This window comes from Oncorhynchus masou, chromosome 15 (assembly GCF_036934945.1).
Source record: "Oncorhynchus masou masou isolate Uvic2021 chromosome 15, UVic_Omas_1.1, whole genome shotgun sequence".
Taxonomy (NCBI): domain Eukaryota; kingdom Metazoa; phylum Chordata; class Actinopteri; order Salmoniformes; family Salmonidae; genus Oncorhynchus; species Oncorhynchus masou.
This window is the reverse complement of record NC_088226.1, coordinates 26255338-26274176: the sequence shown is the minus strand read 5'-3', so window position 1 is coordinate 26274176 and position 18839 is coordinate 26255338. Positions and strand designations below refer to the sequence as shown.

The 18839-nt window shown below is 42.0% G+C and overlaps 2 protein-coding genes across 2 annotated transcripts in view; both read right to left on the bottom strand.

Moving 5' to 3' along the window:
- The window catches only part of pitpnbl (phosphatidylinositol transfer protein, beta, like), a 34397-nt gene extending 30373 nt beyond the window's left edge, over positions 1-4024 (bottom strand). The window contains exons 1-2 of the mRNA XM_064988939.1: positions 3942-4024; positions 3242-3272 (exon numbers count right to left, since the gene is read on the bottom strand). Of these exons, the coding sequence (XP_064845011.1) occupies positions 3242-3272; positions 3942-3961 (51 nt within the window). The 5' untranslated portion in view covers positions 3962-4024. The remainder of the gene's footprint in view (positions 1-3241; positions 3273-3941) is intronic.
- A 13158-nt stretch (positions 4025-17182) lies between these two features.
- asphd1 (aspartate beta-hydroxylase domain containing 1) overlaps positions 17183-18839 on the bottom strand; it is a 59593-nt gene continuing 57936 nt past the window's right edge. Inside the window, exon 5 of the mRNA XM_064990270.1 lies at positions 17183-18488. Within this exon, the coding sequence (XP_064846342.1) occupies positions 18379-18488 (110 nt within the window). The 3' untranslated portion in view covers positions 17183-18378. The remainder of the gene's footprint in view (positions 18489-18839) is intronic.

The window sequence follows — 18839 nt, the reverse complement described above, 5'->3', positions numbered from 1 at the left end:
TACATACACTCACTTAGTATTTGGTAGCATTGCCTTTAAATTGATTAACTTGGGTCAAACGTTTCATGTAGCCTTCCACAAGCTTCCCACAATAAGTTGGGTGAACTTTGTCCCATTCCTCCTGGCAGAGCTGGTGTAACTGAGTCAGGTTTGTAGGCCTCCTCGCTCGCACACGCTTTTTCAGTTCTGCCACTCCAATACCTTGACTTTGTTGTCCTTAAGCCATTTGGGAAGTATGCTTGGAGTCATTGTCAATTTGGAAGACCCATTTGCAACCAAGCTTTAACTTCCTGACTGACATCTGACATGTTTCAATATATCCACATAATTTTCCTGCCTCATAGTGCCATCTATTTTGTGAAGTGCACCAGTCCCTCCTGCAGCAAAGCACCCCCACAACATGACACTGCCACCCCCATGCTTCACGTTGGGATGATGTTCTTCGGCTTGCAAGCCTCCCCCTTTTTCCTCCAACATAACGATGGTTGTCATGGCCAAACAGTTCTATTTGTGTTTCATCCGACCAGAGGACATTTCTACAAAAAGTACAATCTTTGTCACCATGTGCAGTTACAAACTGCAATCTGGCTTTTTTATGGCGGTTTTGGAGCAGTGGCTTCTTCCTTGCTGAGCGGCCTTTCAGTTTATGTAGGACTCGTTTTACTGTGGATATAGATACTTTTGTACCGGTTTCTTCCAGCATCTTCACAAGGTCCTTTGCTGTTGATCTGGGATTGATTTGCACTTCTCACACCAAAGTATGTTCATCTCTAGGAAACAGAACGCGTCTCCTTCCTGAGCGGTATGACGGCTGTGTGGGCCCATGGTGTTTATACTTGTTCATCTGTACAAACAACAGTACACGTGGTACCTTCAGGTGTTTGGAGATTGCTCCCAAGGATGAACCAGACTTGTGGAAGTCTACAATCTTTTTTCTAAAGTTATAAAACTTCTCAACTTGTAAACTAACTTTCGAGAAAATGGCCTTTGAATGTTTTGTATGTTGTGAAGAGCTCTTTGTCTACACTCATTCAGCATTGTTCACAAGCTCTTAAGCTTTAGCCACAACCATCTCATTTCGCTCGTGGAGCGCACACTTCACGCTCTGGCCGATGATTGGATAACATGAAAATAGCCTAACCAGCTCTGCTGACAACAATTTCATTACGCTTTTTTGCAGACGTTTACTGACACCGGCCATATTTAATGGGTTTTGTACACACGTCACGTAACTTTCGCTAACAAACCAGCCAGCTAACGTTAGCTAGTTAAACAACAATGAACAGTGCCAAAAATGCCACAGTGCTGGATACTAACCAAGCTGGTTCAGAAAGTGGAGAGCAACAGTTCCACTCCAAAAAAATTAAAAGCCACGTTCGACAGGATTACCAACACAGACTGACAAGCACAAATAGACAGAAGCCTTCTAAATGGCAGACCGATCCGAAATCATCTCTCAGCATGTCCAGCGACTTATCTCAGCCAATCATGGCTATTGGGAAGGTTCCTGCCCTTTTCTGTTGCTTAACCAACTAGGCTTGTAATTTAACAATTTTATTTGTATTTACAGATGGCATGCAAGTTTGTTATTTAGACACGTGAAAGTTCACATGTTCAATTAGGCATTTCTGACAACATAAAACACATTTTGATAAAACACATTTTATTACATTCAAACGACTCTCCTGTGAAGTCGTGACTTGCGACATATGCCTAGTTTCCTGAATTGGGTCACATATTTAGCCAAGGAGAATGTTTTGATTGGCGAGTGAGGGGTAAGCCTCGACACACCCAAAACTGGTTTATTCATCAAAACCCAGCCCTTTCAAATAAAATCGTATTGGTCACATACACATGATTAGCAGATGTTACTGCGAGTTTAACTTAATGCTTGTGCTTCTAGTTCCGACAGTGCAGCAATATCTAACAAGTCATCTAAGCATAGTTTCCTAAGGACTAGAAGCGAGGTGGCCCTATGTCGGCGCCATCTTGGTAATTTGCGCAACTGCGCCAATAACTGTGGTGGTGAAAATAGCAAAACTATTTGACCCCCCCCAAACCTACAGCGCTACCGCTTAGATTTACCACTGCATTAGGTTTGTTAAAATAGAGGCCATAGAGTTCATCAGGCTGTTTGTGGCCTGTGGAATGTTCTTCCACTCTTCAATGGCTGTGCAAAGATGCTGGATATTGGCAGGAACTGGAACACTGTCGTACACGTCAATCCAGAGCATCCCAAACATGCTCAAAGGGTGACGTGTGTACAGATCCTTGCGACATTGGGCTGTGTATTATCATGTTGAAACATTAGGTGATTGTGGTGGATGAATAGCATGACAATGGCCCCCAGGATCTCATCACAGTGTCTGTGCATTCAAATTGCCATTGTGTTCATTGTCCGTAGCTTATGCCTGCCCATACCATAACCCCACCGCGGGGCACTCTGTTCACAACGTTGACATTAGTAAATCACTTGCCCACACCATGTCGTCTGCCCAGTACAGTTGAAACCAGGATTCATCCATGAAGAGCACACTTCTCCAGCATGCCAGTGGCCATCAAAAGAGAGCATTTGCCCACTGAAGTCGATTATGACAAGCATGCAGATGAGATTCCCTGAGACGTTTTCTGACAGTTTGTGCATAAAATTCTTTGGTTGTGAAAACCCAGTTTCATCAGCTATCCAGGTGGCTGGTCTCAGACAACCCCGCAGGTGAAGAAGATGGATGTGGAGGTCCTGGGCTGGCATGGTTACACGAGGTCTGCGGTTGTGAGGCCAGTTGGACGTACTGTCAAATTCTCTAAAACATTGGAGGCGGCTTATGGTAGAGAAATTAACATGAAATTCTCTGGCAACAGCTCTGTTGGACATTCGTGCAGTCAGCATGCCAAATGCTCGCTCCCTCAAAACATCTGTGGCCTTGTGTTGTGTGACAAAACTGCATATTTCAGAGGCTTTTTATTGTCCCCCAGCACAAGATGCACCTGTATAATTATCATGCTGTTTAATCAGATTCTTGATGCCACACCTGTCAGGTGGATGGATTACCTTGGCAAAGTTGAAATGCTCACTAACAGATCCAAACAAATGTGTGCACAAAATTTGCGATAAATTTTTGTACCTATGTTAACATTTTGGGATCTTATTTCAGCTCATGAAACATTCACCCAACACGTCACGTTTATATTTTTGTTCAGTGTATGTGTTTGACTAAACGAAATATTGAAACCATGCTCTTACCTCTTCAACTGAACAGGGCAACAGCACTTGGCTATCAAGAGATGGGAGGATAAAGAAAACGGACATACAAGTCAATACAATTGGATAAGTAGTTATTGTGTTAACATTAACAGTTTACTCAAATCCACAATATGTTGAGTGAAGTCGGCTATGCGGACCATTGTATGGTATCATCAGCTCGTGCTGTAGTAGATTACATTCCACACGTTAGCATCGCCGCTAGCTTGCTACGAACCAAGGACAGGTTCGAAATTGGCTATCCGTAGAGCCGCTATCCCGTTAGCTATCTAGAGTCAGTGGCTAGATAACGTTAGCTATATTTATACACCAAGTAACGTCAGCTAGCTATCACCGATCATTCAACATTTTAGAAAACCTGTCATCGACTCAAGGAGTGCCATATTGTAGTGATATCTAGCTATGCATGTCCCACAATTGCGAGTTACATTAGCTAGTCTAATAGACAGTCAGTATTATCGAACACAAACATTGACATAGCTTTACTAACTAGCTGAAGCTGGGTGGCTACCGTAGTAGCTAGCCAACGGCTTACGTTACCTCGAACCAAATCACTGCTTCAAATTCCTCATTGCATGAGCTATGTTATGCATTAAATAACATTTTTATATATTGTGGTAACGATTAAGAGTCATGATGGACGCTATGATATAAATAGAATTCGCGTGCATAATGTACTCACTATTCCTTTATGAGTACCATCCCGAACGTGGACTGAACTGCTTATTCTTTAAATTTGTATTGGCGGATCACAACTAAGGCGCATATACCGCCCCCTACTATACTGGATGGCTTGTGTACATCGCCGCGGGCCGCACTGGGTGTCTCGCTTGTGGGCGTGCTGGCAGCATATAGCAGCTTTTCGATTGTGCGTAAAGAATTCAGCATAGCAAGTTTGTATGAAAGTCTCGTTATGAAATGGGCAATTAGTGTAATCCATTTTCCATGTCATGAATTTATTCACAGATAAATAGTAATATGCTCGAAACCGCGCTGGTGACAAACAAACTTTGCTGCTCTGTTTCTAATCGTTCACATGGCTGGGTGAACCTATTCAAGTAAGTAAATACTTTTCAAAAATGTTAAAACAAACGATGTATTATTAGCTAACTAGCTACAGTGCATGCTAACTCAAATGAGCTATCTAGCTAACTTCACATACTGTATAGATAGCTAGCTAAGTGAATGAAATATCACAATATACCTACAGTTGAAGTCGGAAGTTAACATACACCTTAGCCAAATTCATTTTACATTTAAAATCACAATTCCTGACATTTAATCCTAGTAAAAATTCCCAGTCTTAGGTCAGTTAGGATCACCACTTCATTTTAATAATGTGATATGTCAGAATAATAGTAGCGAGAATTATTTATTTCAGCATTTATTTATTTCATCATATGTGGTTCAGAAGTTTACATGCACTCAATTAGTATTTGGTAGCACTGCCTTTTAAATTGTTTAACTTTGGTCAAATGTTTCATGTAGCCTTCCACAAGCTTCCCACAATAAGTTGGGTGAATTTTGGCCCATTCCTCCTGACAGACCTGGTGTAACTGAGTCAGGTTTGTAGGCCTTGTTGCTTGCACACGCTTTTTCAGTTTTGTCCACAAATTTTCTATAAGATTGAGGTCAGGGCTTTGTGATGGCCAATCCAATACCTTGACTTCGTCTTTAAGCCATTTTGCCACAACTTTGGAAGCATTCTTTGGGATCATTGTCCATTTGGAAGACGCATTTGCGACCAAGCTTTATCTTCCTGACTGATGTCTTGAGATGTTGCATCAATACACCCAAATAATTTTCTTTCCTCATGATGCCATCTATTTTGTGAAGTGCACCAGTCCCTCCTGCAGCAAAGCACCCCCACAACATGATGCTGCCACCCCCGTGCTTCACGGTTGGGATGGTGTTCTTTGGCTTGCAAGCATCCCACTTACTACTCCAAACATAATGATGGTCATTATGGCCAAACAGTTCTATTTTTGACCAAAGTATGATTTTTGTCCCCATGTGCTGTTGCAAACCGTAGTCTGGCTTTTTTTATGGTGGTTTTGGAGCAGTTGCTTTTTCCTTGCTGAGCGGCCTTTCAGGTTATGTTGATATAGGACTCATTTTACTGTGGATATAGATACCTTTGTACCTGTTTTGTCCAGCATCTTCACAAGGTCTTTTGCTGCTGTTCTGGGATTTATTTGCACTTTTTGCACCAAAGTACATTCATCTCTAGGAGACAGAACGTGTCTCCTTCCTGAGTGGTATGACTGCTGCTTGTTCCCATGGTGTTTATACTTGCGTATTATTGTTTGTACAGATGAACGTGGTACCTTCAAGTGTTTGGAGATTGCTCCCAAGGATGAATCAGACCTGTGGAGGTCTACAATTTTCTGAGGTCTTGGCTGATTTCTTTTGATTTTCCCATGATGTCAAGAAAAGAGGCACTGAGTTTGAAAGTAGGCCTTGAAATACATCCGCAGGTACACCTGCAATTGACTCAGATGTTGTCAATTTGCCTATCAGAAGCTTCTAAAGCCATGACCTAATTTTCTGGAATTTTCCAAGCTGTTTAAAGGCACTGTCAACTTAGTGTATGTAAACTTCTGACCCACTGGAATTGTGACACAGTGAATTTTAAGTGAAATAATCTGTCTCTAAACAATTGTTGGAAAAATGACTTGTGTCATGCACAAAGAAGATGTCTTAACCGACTTGCCAAAACTATAGTTTGTTAACAAGAAATTTGTGGAGTGGTTGAAAAACAAGTTTTAATGACTCCAACCTAAGTGTATGTAAACTTCCGACTTCAGCTTTAACTTCATATTAGCTAGCTATCTTGATGTATTTATCACTGTAAAAAAACGAACTCCAAATGCAGTTGTAGGTAGCTAGCTAACAGCTATGGAGGAGGGTGAAACGAGAGCAGCCCCAACTGCCGGTAGGCAGTAGGCTATGCTAGATAGGGCAGGTACTTTCGTGTAGTTCCTGTCCCTAGAAGTGAGGATGGAGATAATAGCAACATAATATTCAGTGTGGTGAATTTGACTATTATCAAGTCTGTTTCTTGTGAGGTTTTCTGTCCTCAGATAAAGAGAGCTATGAAAGCCAGTCTACATATGAAGAGGTCCAAATGAAGAGCTGTGGTTCTCAGTCCTGGGGACTCAAAGGGGTGCACATTTTTGGTTTTTCCTTAGCACTGCACAGCTGAATCAAATGATCAACTCATCATCAAGCTTCAAGTGTTATTTATGTATTCATGTGTGACACTATCCTTGATATGATCCTGTTATTGTCACTTGTCACGTGTTATTGAACATGTGTGCCCATGCATCTTTTAATCCAGTGATGTAAATATCTAACAATTGTTTTTCATATTCCAACAGATACCTTGTAACTGGAGATTTCTTCAAAACGATTGCCTACAGTTAATGTGTAGGGCACTGCAAGGTTGGGTGACCAGGGCCATCTGGGACTGCCTACTGGAGGAATTCAGGTGTGTGAAGGCTACCTTTTGTTCTGCATAACTTCATGAGGATGGACACAAGGACCAGGACGGGATCTGCAGCTCACTGCCGTGTGCAAGAGAAGCCTGCTGCGCTGCACGATGTTTCAAGGATTGGGTCCAACAACGCAGCTAGAGTCAAGCTGTGTGCTGGAGATATTCACCTCCTACTTCTTCAAAGAGGGTGCTGTTCCCTGGCAACACCATAGACTACACTATGCACAACCAAAGACTCTTTTAAGAGCCATTCACATTGCAATAAGAGTATTCTTCCATTTACTTAGCTATTTCAACTGCAGTTATTCAATTCCCAGTTTCTCTCCCATTGATTTCTACTTTTCAGGTGAGGGTGCTGTTTAGGTAAGGGTGTGATGTCTCTACAAAAACAACAGGCTCTTTTTAAGAGCCATGCATATTGAAAAATGTAGACACCCTATAACCCACACCTACACACTTGTGTATCAATCTGATTGGTGGAGTGTGTTGTGCAGTAAGCAGGCTCCGGTGTGTTACTGTGACTCCTTCCACTTTCAAAGAATAAGCAAGAGGACCAACCATGGAGAATAGTAAGAGATTTCATTATTTCTATTTACACTACCGTTCAAAAGTTTGGGGTCACATAGACGTTTCCTTATTTTTGAAAGAAACAATTTTTTCTGTCCATTAAAACAACATCAAATTGACTAGAAATACAGTGTAGACATTGTTAATGTTGTAAATGACTATTGTAGCTGGAAATGGCAGATTTTTTAAATGGAATATCTACATAGGCGTACAGAGGCCCATTATCAGCAACCATCATTCCAATGGCACTTTGTGTTAGCTAATCCAAGTTTATAATTTTAAAAGGCTAATTTATCATTACAATATTATTTTGCAATTATGTTAGCACTGCTGAAACCTGTTGTACTGATTAACAAAGCAATACATCTCACCTTCTTTAGACTAGTTGAGTATCTGGAGCATCAGCATTTGTGGGTTTGATTACATGCTCAAAATGGCCAGAAACAAAGACCTTTCTTCTGAAACTTGTCAGTCTATTCTTGTTCTGGGAAAGGAAGGCTTTTCGATGTGAGAAATTGCCAAGAAACTGAAGATTTCGTACAACACTGTGTACTTCTCCCTTCACCAAACAGAGCAAACTGTCTCTAACCAAATCAAATTTTATTGGTCACATACACATGGTTAGCAGATGTTAAGGCGAGTGTAGCGAAATACTTGTGCTTCTAGTTCTGACCATGCAGTAATATCTAACAATTTCGCAACAACTACCTTATACACACAAGTGTAAAGGAATTAATAAGAATATGTACAAATAAATATATGGGTGAGTGATGGCCGAACGGCATAGGCAGGATGCAGTAGATGGTATAGAGTACAGTATAAACAGTGCCTTGCGAAAGTATTCGGCCCCCTTGAACTTTGCGACCTTTTGCCACATTTCAGGCTTCAAACATAAAGATAAAACTGTATTTTTTTGTGAAGAATCAACAACAAGTGGGACACAATCATGAAGTGGAACAACATTTATTGGATATTTCAAACTTTTTTAACAAATCAAAAACTGAAAAATTGGGCGTGAAATTATTCAGCTCCCTTAAGTTAATACTTTGTAGCGCCACCTTTTGCTGCGATTACAGCTGTAAGTCGCTTGGGGTATGTCTCTATCAGTTTTGCACATCGAGAGACTGACATTTTTTCCCATTCCTCCTTGCAAAACAGCTCGAGCTCAGTGAGGTTGGATGGAGAGCATTTGTGAACAGCAGTTTTCAGTTCTTTCCACAGATTCTCGATTGGATTCAGGTCTGGACTTTGACTTGGCCATTCTAACACCTGGATATGTTTATTTTTGAACCATTCCATTGTAGATTTTGCTTTATGTTTTGGATCATTGTCTTGTTGGAAGACAAATCTCCGTCCCAGTCTCAGGTCTTTTGCAGACTCCATCAGGTTTTCTTCCAGAATGGTCCTGTATTTGGCTCCATCCATCTTCCCATCAATTTTAACCATCTTCCCTGTCCCTGCTGATAAAAAGCAGGCCCAAACCATGATGCTGCCACACCATGTTTGACAGTGGGTATGGTGTGTTCAGGGTGATGAGCTGTGTTGCTTTTACGCCAAACATAACGTTTTGCATTGTTGACAAAAAGTTCAATTTTGGTTTCATCTGACCAGAGCACCTTCTTCCACATGTTTGGTGTGTCTCCCAGGTGTCTTTTGGCAAACTTTAAACAACACTTTTTATGGATATCTTTAAGAAATGGCTTTCTTCTTGCCACTCTTCCATAAAGGCCAGATGTGCAATATACGACTGATTGTTGTCCTATGGACAGAGTCTCCCACCACATCTGTAGATCTCTGCAGTTCATCCAGAGTGATCATGGGCCTCTTGGCTGCATCTCTGATCAGCCTTCTCCTTGTATGAGCTAAAAGTTTAGAGGGACGGCCAGGTCTTGGTAGATTTGCAGTGGTCTGATACTCCTTCCATTTCAATATTATCGCTTGCACAGTGCTCCTTGGGATGTTTAAAGCTTGGGAAATCTTTTTGTATCCAAATCCGGCTTTAAACCTCTTCACAACAGTATCTCGGACCTGCCTGCTGTGTTCCTTGTTCTTCATGATGCTCTCTACGCTTTTAACGGACCTCTGAGACTATCACAGTGCAGGTGCATTTATACGGAGACTTGATGACACACAGGTGGATTGTATTTATCATCATTAGTCATTTAGGTCAACATTGGATCATTCAGAGATCCTCACTGAACTTCTGGAGAGAGTTTGTTGCACTGAAAGTAAAGGGGCTGAATAATTTTGCACGCCCAATTTTTCAGTTTTTGATTTGTTAAAAAAGTTTGAAATATCCAATAAATGTCATTCCACTTCATGATTGTGTCCCACTTGTTGTTGATTCTTCACAAGAAAATACAGTTTTATATCTTTATGTTTGAAGCCTGAAATGTGGCAAAAGGTCGCAAAGTTCAGGGGGGCCGAATACTTTCGCAAGGCACTGTATATGCACAAATTGATTGTGAGACTGTGTTGAACATACACACTATACACACACGCACACATGGATTTTGCGTTGTAGATAAAGTATGTGGTCGTGGAGTATGGGCCTGAGGGCACACACTAAGTGTGTTGTCAATTCTGTAATGAATGTATTGTAATGTTTATTAAATTGTAGAATTGCCTAACTTTTGCCTGACCCCGGGAAGAGTAGCTGCTGCCTTGGCAGTGTCCAAACTGTCACTTCCTTGGCAGTGTGCAAAGCTGTCATCAAGGCAAAGGGTGGCTACTTTGACTAATCTCAAAAATAAAAAATTATTTGATTTGTTTAACACTTTTTTGGTTACTACATTATTCCATGTGTGTTATTTCATAGTTTTGAGGTCTTCACTATTATTCTGCAAATAGTAATAATAAAGAAAAACCCTTAAATGAGTAAGTGCTCTAAAACTTGTGACCAGTAGTGTAAGTATTCAGACCCTTTTACTCAGTACTTTGTTGAAGCACCCTTGGTAGCTATTACAGCCTTGAGTCTTCTTGGATATGACTCTACAAGCTTGGCACACTTGTATTTGTGGAGTTTCTCCCATTCTTCTCTGCAGTTCCTCTCAAGTTCTGCGCAGCTATTTTCAAGTCTCTCCAGAGATGTTAGATCGGGTTCAAGTCCGGGATCTTGCTGGCCCACTCAAGGACATTCAGACATTCTTGTCCCGAAGCCACCCCTGCATTGTCTTGGCTGTGTGCTTAGGATTGTTATCCTGTTGGAAGGTGAACCTTCGCCCCAGTCTGAGGTACTGAGCGCTCTGGAGCAGCTTTTCATCAAGGATCTCTCTACTCCGCTCATCTATCCCTTGATCCTGACTAGTCTGCCAGTCCCTGCCGCTGAAAAACATCCCCACACCATGATGCTGTCACCACCATCACCACCGTAGGGATGGTTCCAGGTTTCCTCCTGATGTGACACTTGGCATTCAGGCCAAAGTGTTCAATATTGGTTTCATCAAACCACAGAATCCTGTTTCTCATGGTCTGTGTCTGTTTAGGTGCATTTTGGCAAACTCCAAGCAGGCTGTCATGTGCCTTTTACTGAGGAGTGGCTTCCGTCTGGCCACTCTACCATAAAGGCCTGATTGGTAGAGTGCTGCAGAGATGGTTGTCCTTCTTCTGGAAAGTTATTCCATCCTCTCAGAGGAACTCTGGAGCTCTGTCAGAGTGACCATTGGGTTCTTGGTCAACTCCCTGACCAAGGCCCTTCTACCCTGATTTTTCCATTTAAGAAGTATGGAGGCCACTGTGTTCTTGGGGACCTTCAATAATGCAGAAATGTTTTGGTACCCAACCCCAGATCTGTGCCTCGACACAATCCTGTCTCGGAGCTCTACGGACAATTCCTTCAGCCTCATGGCTTGGTTTTTGCTCTGACATGCACTGTCAACTGCGGAACCTTAAATAGACAGGTGTGTGCCTTTCCAAATCATGTCCAATCAATTTAATTTACTACAGGTGGACTCCAATGAAGTTGTAGAAACATCTCAAGGATGATCAATCATGATTCTAGCCGTGTTGGGGGTAGAGTCCGGGAGGCATCGGCTGAGTAGCTGAGTGATCACAGAGTAGGCTGGGAGGTGGGCCTGGCTCAGGAAAATCCAGAAAGTCACATTGTATGATTTTTAAGTAATATATTTTTTTTTTTAAATAAAAAAAACAACCAATTGTGGTCACAGTGCAGTCTCCACTGACCACACTATCTTCTCCTAACGCTGGCTGCAACACAGTCATCCATAAGGAGTACCTGTCGACAGGACCCCTTGGGAAAAAGATGTTTCAACACCTTTTGGTGCAGAATCTGACTCAAGTAGATATTATATCTCATCACATTCAATCAACAAACCTGATTGACTATTCTTTTCATGAGTTCTAGCCAGCAGTCTGTGAATGAGAAACTTCCCTCCTTCTTGGAGTCATGTGATACTGTAGTTAAGATAACTTCTCTTGTCCTTCAGACATATTCGCAAGCACCGCGGCCATCTCATTAATAAAAGCATCAACGTGCAGAGTGGAGTCGGCATCCAATTATACATTTTCCGTTTGAGAGGGACTGAAACCCTTTTCTATGAAACTAACGGCATCAGTCCCGCCACTGACCCGATGACTCCCACTGGTGAAACACTGTGTGATATCGCAGAAAGATATCCTTGTCGCAGTTCGCAGGCACTGGAACGGTGACCACACGAAGACGCTGTGGTGACTGGCAGGCCACAAAAGCCACTGAGCATTTTGAAACACAAATACCAGCAGATTTGGTTGAAAGGCTGCCGACAACTCGTACAAAGGGTCTGACCTTTTTGTTTGTGCCTCGGACACCAACACCAGCCCAGAGCCATGATGAACCTCGTCGAGGCCAGTGGGCAAGTCGAGACTAATTGCAACATTGTACGAGGCCGCCCAATCAGGAAACAAATCAGGTTGTAAACTTTCCCACGAGAACAGAGAGGAGCGGACAAGCCCCTTGAAGGGGATAACCTTAGAATACGTCTGAGATATCACTGAGGTATCCCACACTGGTCGTAAAAGAAGTTCAGTGGACATTCCACCTCCAAAAACAAATGGTAACAATAATCATTCCTTGCCATTTGTAGTCTCAACTACAATACAAATAGAAAAATGCTCTATTTCATGTGTTCCGGTAGGTTAACATTTCAGAATAAAATCGGTAGGATAGCTGGTCCCCTTGGGTACCAGTACCAATGTCAGAAACAATCAGTAAGAAGGTTAGAGACCTAACAATTCGAATTGCCATTGATAACAGTGACAGAGGAGGTAGTAGTCACTCAGATTGCAACACATGGAGGGGAATCTCCAAAACACTCTTCTGATGGTTAAGACACATGCCACTAAAAAATATAACCCTCCATTCAGGAGGAAAGTTATTAAGTCATGAACCATGATTACACCACGTACGACTGGTTCCGTGCTTAAAGAGTAATTCCGTCGTGAGGTTAGCTCCTCCGTTGATAACACAGGTATGAAGGAGTCTATTTCATAGCTATCACCACAACAATGATGTAAGAGACATTGACTTGTAGTAAAAACACTACAGGTCCCCCTTGGCGAATGGTTTGAGGTCAGCACCGATTCTTACTGACAATGGAAATGATCTGATGACAGACTTATTCTGAACAGGTTGCAGTCTACCAGGATACTTGTTTTTTTTCCTTGGCACGTGCGCTTGTGTAAGCATAAACGCACATGTACAACGGAACATTTAAGGAGGATTTATACTAGGATCACTTAAGAGTCCGAGCAAAATACCAGCCCTGGTAAAGTTTATCACATTTATCCTAGAACATTTATCCTGATGCCCCTGACTCTACAGCTACATTAATCACATATTTCTTCCCAGAGGTCCATAGGTCATCCCTGTAGACTGGCCGAAGCTAGTGTTTTACAGCTGTAGACTTATCATGTAGTTATCAACTTAGGATAGTGCACCAAGCAATACACCGCTAAGTAGGATCGCCCTAGATATGACATTAGACAAATGCCATGATAGAGTCATTTAGCCAAGACCGTGGACGTATATCGAATAGTCCAATTAGATGATTAAGGTGTGCTAACTATAATTTGTCTCATTTACCACGGCAAATCAACTGTGGCAATTCACCCGACACTGTACGAATAGAAACTAATGTTGGTGTAGCCTACTTATGTTATTTGTTTCCTATTTATGTATTCCAAAAGTGTCTGGTATGATTATTTCTTATCAAGATCAGGGGTAAAATATCCCTGGACTGTCCATATTTGAAATTTGTAACTAAATCAAGTCAAATCGGGGGCATTGAGTTATCTGTACCAGAAGGGCGTGGGCCGGAATCAAACCCAAGTGGGCCAGAATCAAACCCACGTCGACACGCTAGGTCTATATGTGCGCTGAAAGCAGCGGCCTTAACAACTAAACCAGGGTTTCTCAAACTCGGGCATGGAGCCTCCCCTGGGTGCACATTTTGGTTTCTTCCCTAGCACTACACAGCTGATTCAAATAACCAACTCATCATCAAGCTTTGATTATTTGAATCAGCTGTGCAGTGCTAGGGCAAAACTAAAATGTGCACCCAGGGGAGGCCCCAGGCCGAGTTTGGGAAACCTTGTACTCGACCACCCCAGGCCACGATTGAACTCAATTTTGACAGTTCCTTCGTAACCTTAGGATACACTCCACACTTGTATGCCATTGCCTAGAGGAGACCAATATCTATCTTGTGTTATTAAGCTATATAAAATAATGGTTGTTGATCTGTATGGCTACATTTCAGATAAAGTTTTTTACATTTGAATGCTGCAGTAATAAGACCTAGGCCTTGCGTTTGAGCAAGCGAGAGAGAATGTTATTGACAGCAGATCCCAATGACTTGACTGCCACTGCATGGAGAGAAAGAGAACTGCTCATGTTCAAGACTCATTTGAATTCCCTGATGCAACAGGACATTTCTCTGCGACAAGAGTGAAGATTAAGATCTGACATCTGTAGTGTTGTTTTGACTCAAAAAATATTAACACCATGAACAGAGTAGTTTTAACACAAAATGGGGGTGGGACCATATAAATTCCAAAATAGTGTTACATTTGACTTCATAGAAGTTAAATGAACTCTTGTGACATTACTGTGCTGTCGCATTAAATTCAAGATCCTCACTTGCCTACAGAGTAGCACAGGGAACTGTTACTCCCTACCTCAACTAAATGGTCAAGTCCTACACTCCAGCACAAGCACTCCATTCTGCCACCTCTGGCCACTTGGAACCATCATCCCTGCGAGGGGCCAATTCCCACTCATCCAAATTTCAGTTCTTCTCTGTGCTGGCACCTACGTAGGGGAACTAATGCACTGACTGTAAAATCACTTTGGATTAGACAGTCTTCTAAATGACTCAAATGTAATGTAAATATTAAACGAGAGGATATTTGGACACTTTTATTAGCTACATATTCACATACAGTGCAGAACATGCTTCATCAGTGCTGTGATTTGTTCTTACAGACTATGCTTTTCAATTCCACATGATTGTGTATATACAGTACCAGTCAAAAGTTTGGGCACACCTACTCATTGTATAATAGTGAATACAACAAAACTATGAAATAACACATATGGAATCATGTAGTAACCAAAAGTGTTAAACAAATCAAAATATATTTTAGATTCTTCAAAGTAGCCACCCTTGCCTTGATGACAGCTTTGCCCACATTATAGTTACCAGCCTCAGAAATTGCAGCCCAAATAAATGCTTCACAAGTAACAGACACATCAACATCAACTGTTCAGAGACGATTGCGTGAATCAGGCCTTCATGGTCGAATTGCTGCAAAGAAAGCACTACTGAAGGACACCATTAAGAATAAGAGACCTGTTTTGGCAAAGAAACAGGAGCAATGGACATTAGACTGGTGGAAATCTGCCCTTTGATCTGATGAGTTCAAATTTGTGATTTTTGGATCCAACTGCCGTATCTTTGTGAGATGCAGAGTCAGTGGACCGATAATAGTCACATATGTGGTCCCACCGTGAAGCATGGAGGAGGAGGTGTGATGGTGCTTTGCTGGTGGCACTGTCAGTGATATATTTAGAATTCAAGGCACACTTAACCAGCATGGCTACCACAGCATTCTGCAGCAATACGCCATCCCATCTGGTTTGCACTTAGTGGGACAATCATTTGTTTTTCAATGGGACAATGACCCAACACACCTCCAGGCTGTGTACGGGCTATTTTACCACAAATGAGAGTAATGGAGTGCTGCATAAGATGACTTGGCCTCCACAATCACCCGAACCTGAAACCAATTGAGATGGTTTGGGATGAGTTGGACCACAGAGTGAAGGAAAAGAAGCCAACAAGTGCTCAGCATATGTGGGAACTCGTTCAAGGCTCTTGGATAAACATTCCAGGTGAAGATGGCAGAAAGAATGCCAGAGTGTGCAAAGCTATCAAGGCAAAGGGTGGCTACTTTGAAAAATCTAAAAAAATCTATTATGATTTGTTTAACACTTTTTAGTTACTACCCGATTCCATATGTGTTATTTAAAAGTTTGTCTTCACTATTATTCTACAATGTAGAAAATAGTAAAAATTAAGAAAAACCCTTGAGTGTCCAAAAACTTGACTGGTACTGTATATATATAAACTCAGCAAAAAAAGAAATGGCCCTTTTTCAGGACCCTGTCTTTCAAAGATAATTAGAAAAAAATCCAAATAACTTCACAGATCTTCATTGCAAAGGGTTTAAACACTGTTTCCCATGCTTGTTCAATGAACCATAAACAATTAATGAACATGCGACTGTGGAAAGGTTGTTAAGACACTAACAGCTTACAGACGGTAGGCAATTAAGGTCACAGTTATTAAAACTTAGGACACTAAAGTGGCCTTTCTACTGACTCTGAAAAACACCAAAAGAAAGATGTCCCTGCTCATCTGCGTGAACGTGCCTTGGGCATGCTGCAAGGAGGCATGAGGACTGCAGATGTGGCCAGGGCAATAAATTGCAATGTCCGTACTGTGGGGTGCCTAAGTCAGCGCTACAGGGAGACAGGGCGGACAGCTGATCATCCTCGCAGTGGCAGACCACGTGTAACAACACCTGCACAGGATCGGTACATCCGATCATCACACCTGCGGGACAGGAAAGCAACAACAACTGCCCGAGTTACACCAGGAAAGCACAATCTCTCCATCAGGCTGAGAGAGGCTGGACTGAGGGCTTGTAGGCCTGTTGTAAGGTAGGTCCTCACCAGACATCACCGGCAACATCGTTGTCTATGGGCACAAACCGACCGTCGCTGGACGAGACAGGACTGGCAAAAAGTGCTCTTCACTGACGAGTCGTAGTTTTGTCTCACCAGGGGGTGATGGTTGCATTCGCGTTTATCGTCGAAGGAATGAGCATTACACCGAGGCCTGTACTCTGAGGCGGGATTGATTTGGAGGTGGAGGGTCCGTCATGGTCTGGGGCGGTGTGTCACAGCATCATCGGACTGAGTTTGTTGTCATTGCAGGCAATCTCAACGCTGTGCGTTACAGGGAAGACATCCTCCTCCCTCATGTGGTACCCTTCCTGCAGGCTCATCCTGACATGACCCTCCAGCAAGACAATGCCACCAGCCATACTGCTCGTTCTGCGTGTGATTTCCTGCAAGACAGGAATGTCAGTGTTCTGCCATGGTCAGCGAAGAGCCCGGATCTCAATCCCATTGGGCACGTCTGGGACCCCCAGAAATGTCCGGTAACATCTCACAGCAAGAACGGGCAAATCTGGTGCAGCCCACAAGGAGGAGATGCACTGCAGTACTTATAATGCAGCTGGTGGATACACCAGATACTGACTGTTACATTTGATTTTAACCCCCCCCCCCCCCTTTGTTCATGGACACATTATTCAATTTCTGTTAGTCACTTGTCTGTGGAACTTGTTCAGTTTTTGTCTCAGTTGTTGAATCTTGTTATGTTCATAGAAATAGCTACACATGTTAAGTTTGCTGGAAATAAACGCAGTTGACAATGAGAGGACGTTTCTTTTTTTTGCTGAGTTTATATATATATATAAAAAGCATGCTCACAAAAAATCTATTGAGCCAAACCAAATGAAATATCTAGATCACAGTATATGCCAAAAGGGGTTACCTTAAATTAACATCAGGCACATTTGAGAAAAGGATAGATAGAAAACAGGCACAACAAAATAACAAAACTGAATAGATAAAACAGTGGTTAATTGACTTTTTTCCCGCACAGTTTCTGCAGTTACTTATGAAGCAAAAACTGTGATGATACAGTTCTACAAAATAATAAATATTTACTTGTTTTATTGGAGGATTCCTTTGCATCATGAGGTCACCTATCAAAAAGCTGTGATCAACCCGCAATGTCATTTGTATGTTTTGCTATTAAGATAGTGCAGTCCAAATGTGTGTGTGAGTGCAAGTGTGGAGTTTAAAGCAGCAAAGACCAGTTCTGATCTTAAATGACTGTACGTTCATTCTGTTTCTACCCACGGGTCAAAACTGGTTGAATCAATGTTGTTTATATGTCATTCTACCCCCCAAAATTTTATGGCATGATGTTGAATCAACATGGATTTTAAAGAAGTCATCAATATACGGAAATTGTAGTCTTTTTTTGACCCAACGTTTTACCGAAATCCAATGACATGGGGATTTATTTATTTATTTTCACAGTGAATTCAGCTTAGTTGACAACTCAACCAAATCCAGGCTTTATTACATCCGGCCGTGATTGGGAGTCGCCTGAGTTTGGCCGGGGTAGGCTGTCATTGTACATAAGAATTTGTTCTTAACTGACTTTCCTAGTTAAATAAAGGTGTAAAAAAACATTTAAAAAATAAATAAACTAGACATTGAACTGACGTCTGTGGGTAAGCTCCCTTTGGCTATTTGGACTGTTTCAGTGGATTCACTGGTAACACACACAGTGATACTCGGACTGGATGAACATTGAGGTTGAAGAGCACAGCCCTCGAGACGAGGTTTGGGCACCTTTCCCTCATATAAAATAAGGGTGGAGCACAACTAGAACATGTGCACAGTGGAAGTTGTAGTTCATTGGTCAGGGCAGAAAATGTAGTCCAAGGCCTGTCTTTCTGCTGCAGCCACATTTGGATGCCAGAGGTCCACACTGAAAATCACCCGTGGCCCGTCCTCTGCCACCCCTTAACGAAAAACAAAAACAAGAAAACGTTATAAAATAAGGCCGAGATTCAATGCAAGATGTGTTATAGAGCAGCACATTATACAGCCAACAATGCATCTTTTAAAGACATTTTCCCCGACGTTCACAGAGATTGCATTCATGTTAAGAATGTTGTCTCAAAAATAATTTATCCTTAAAAGTCTGTTATAGTGTGCTGCTCCGTAACTCAGTTCCGATTGAATGCCTGTCTTTGTACAGATAATGCACTTGTGATTATGGAGTTATCTTCCAAAATTGAACAGAGTTGATGGGACTGTAACCAATGCTCACACACAGTCAGAATTGTCAGAACTGTTGTCTGCGAAACTAC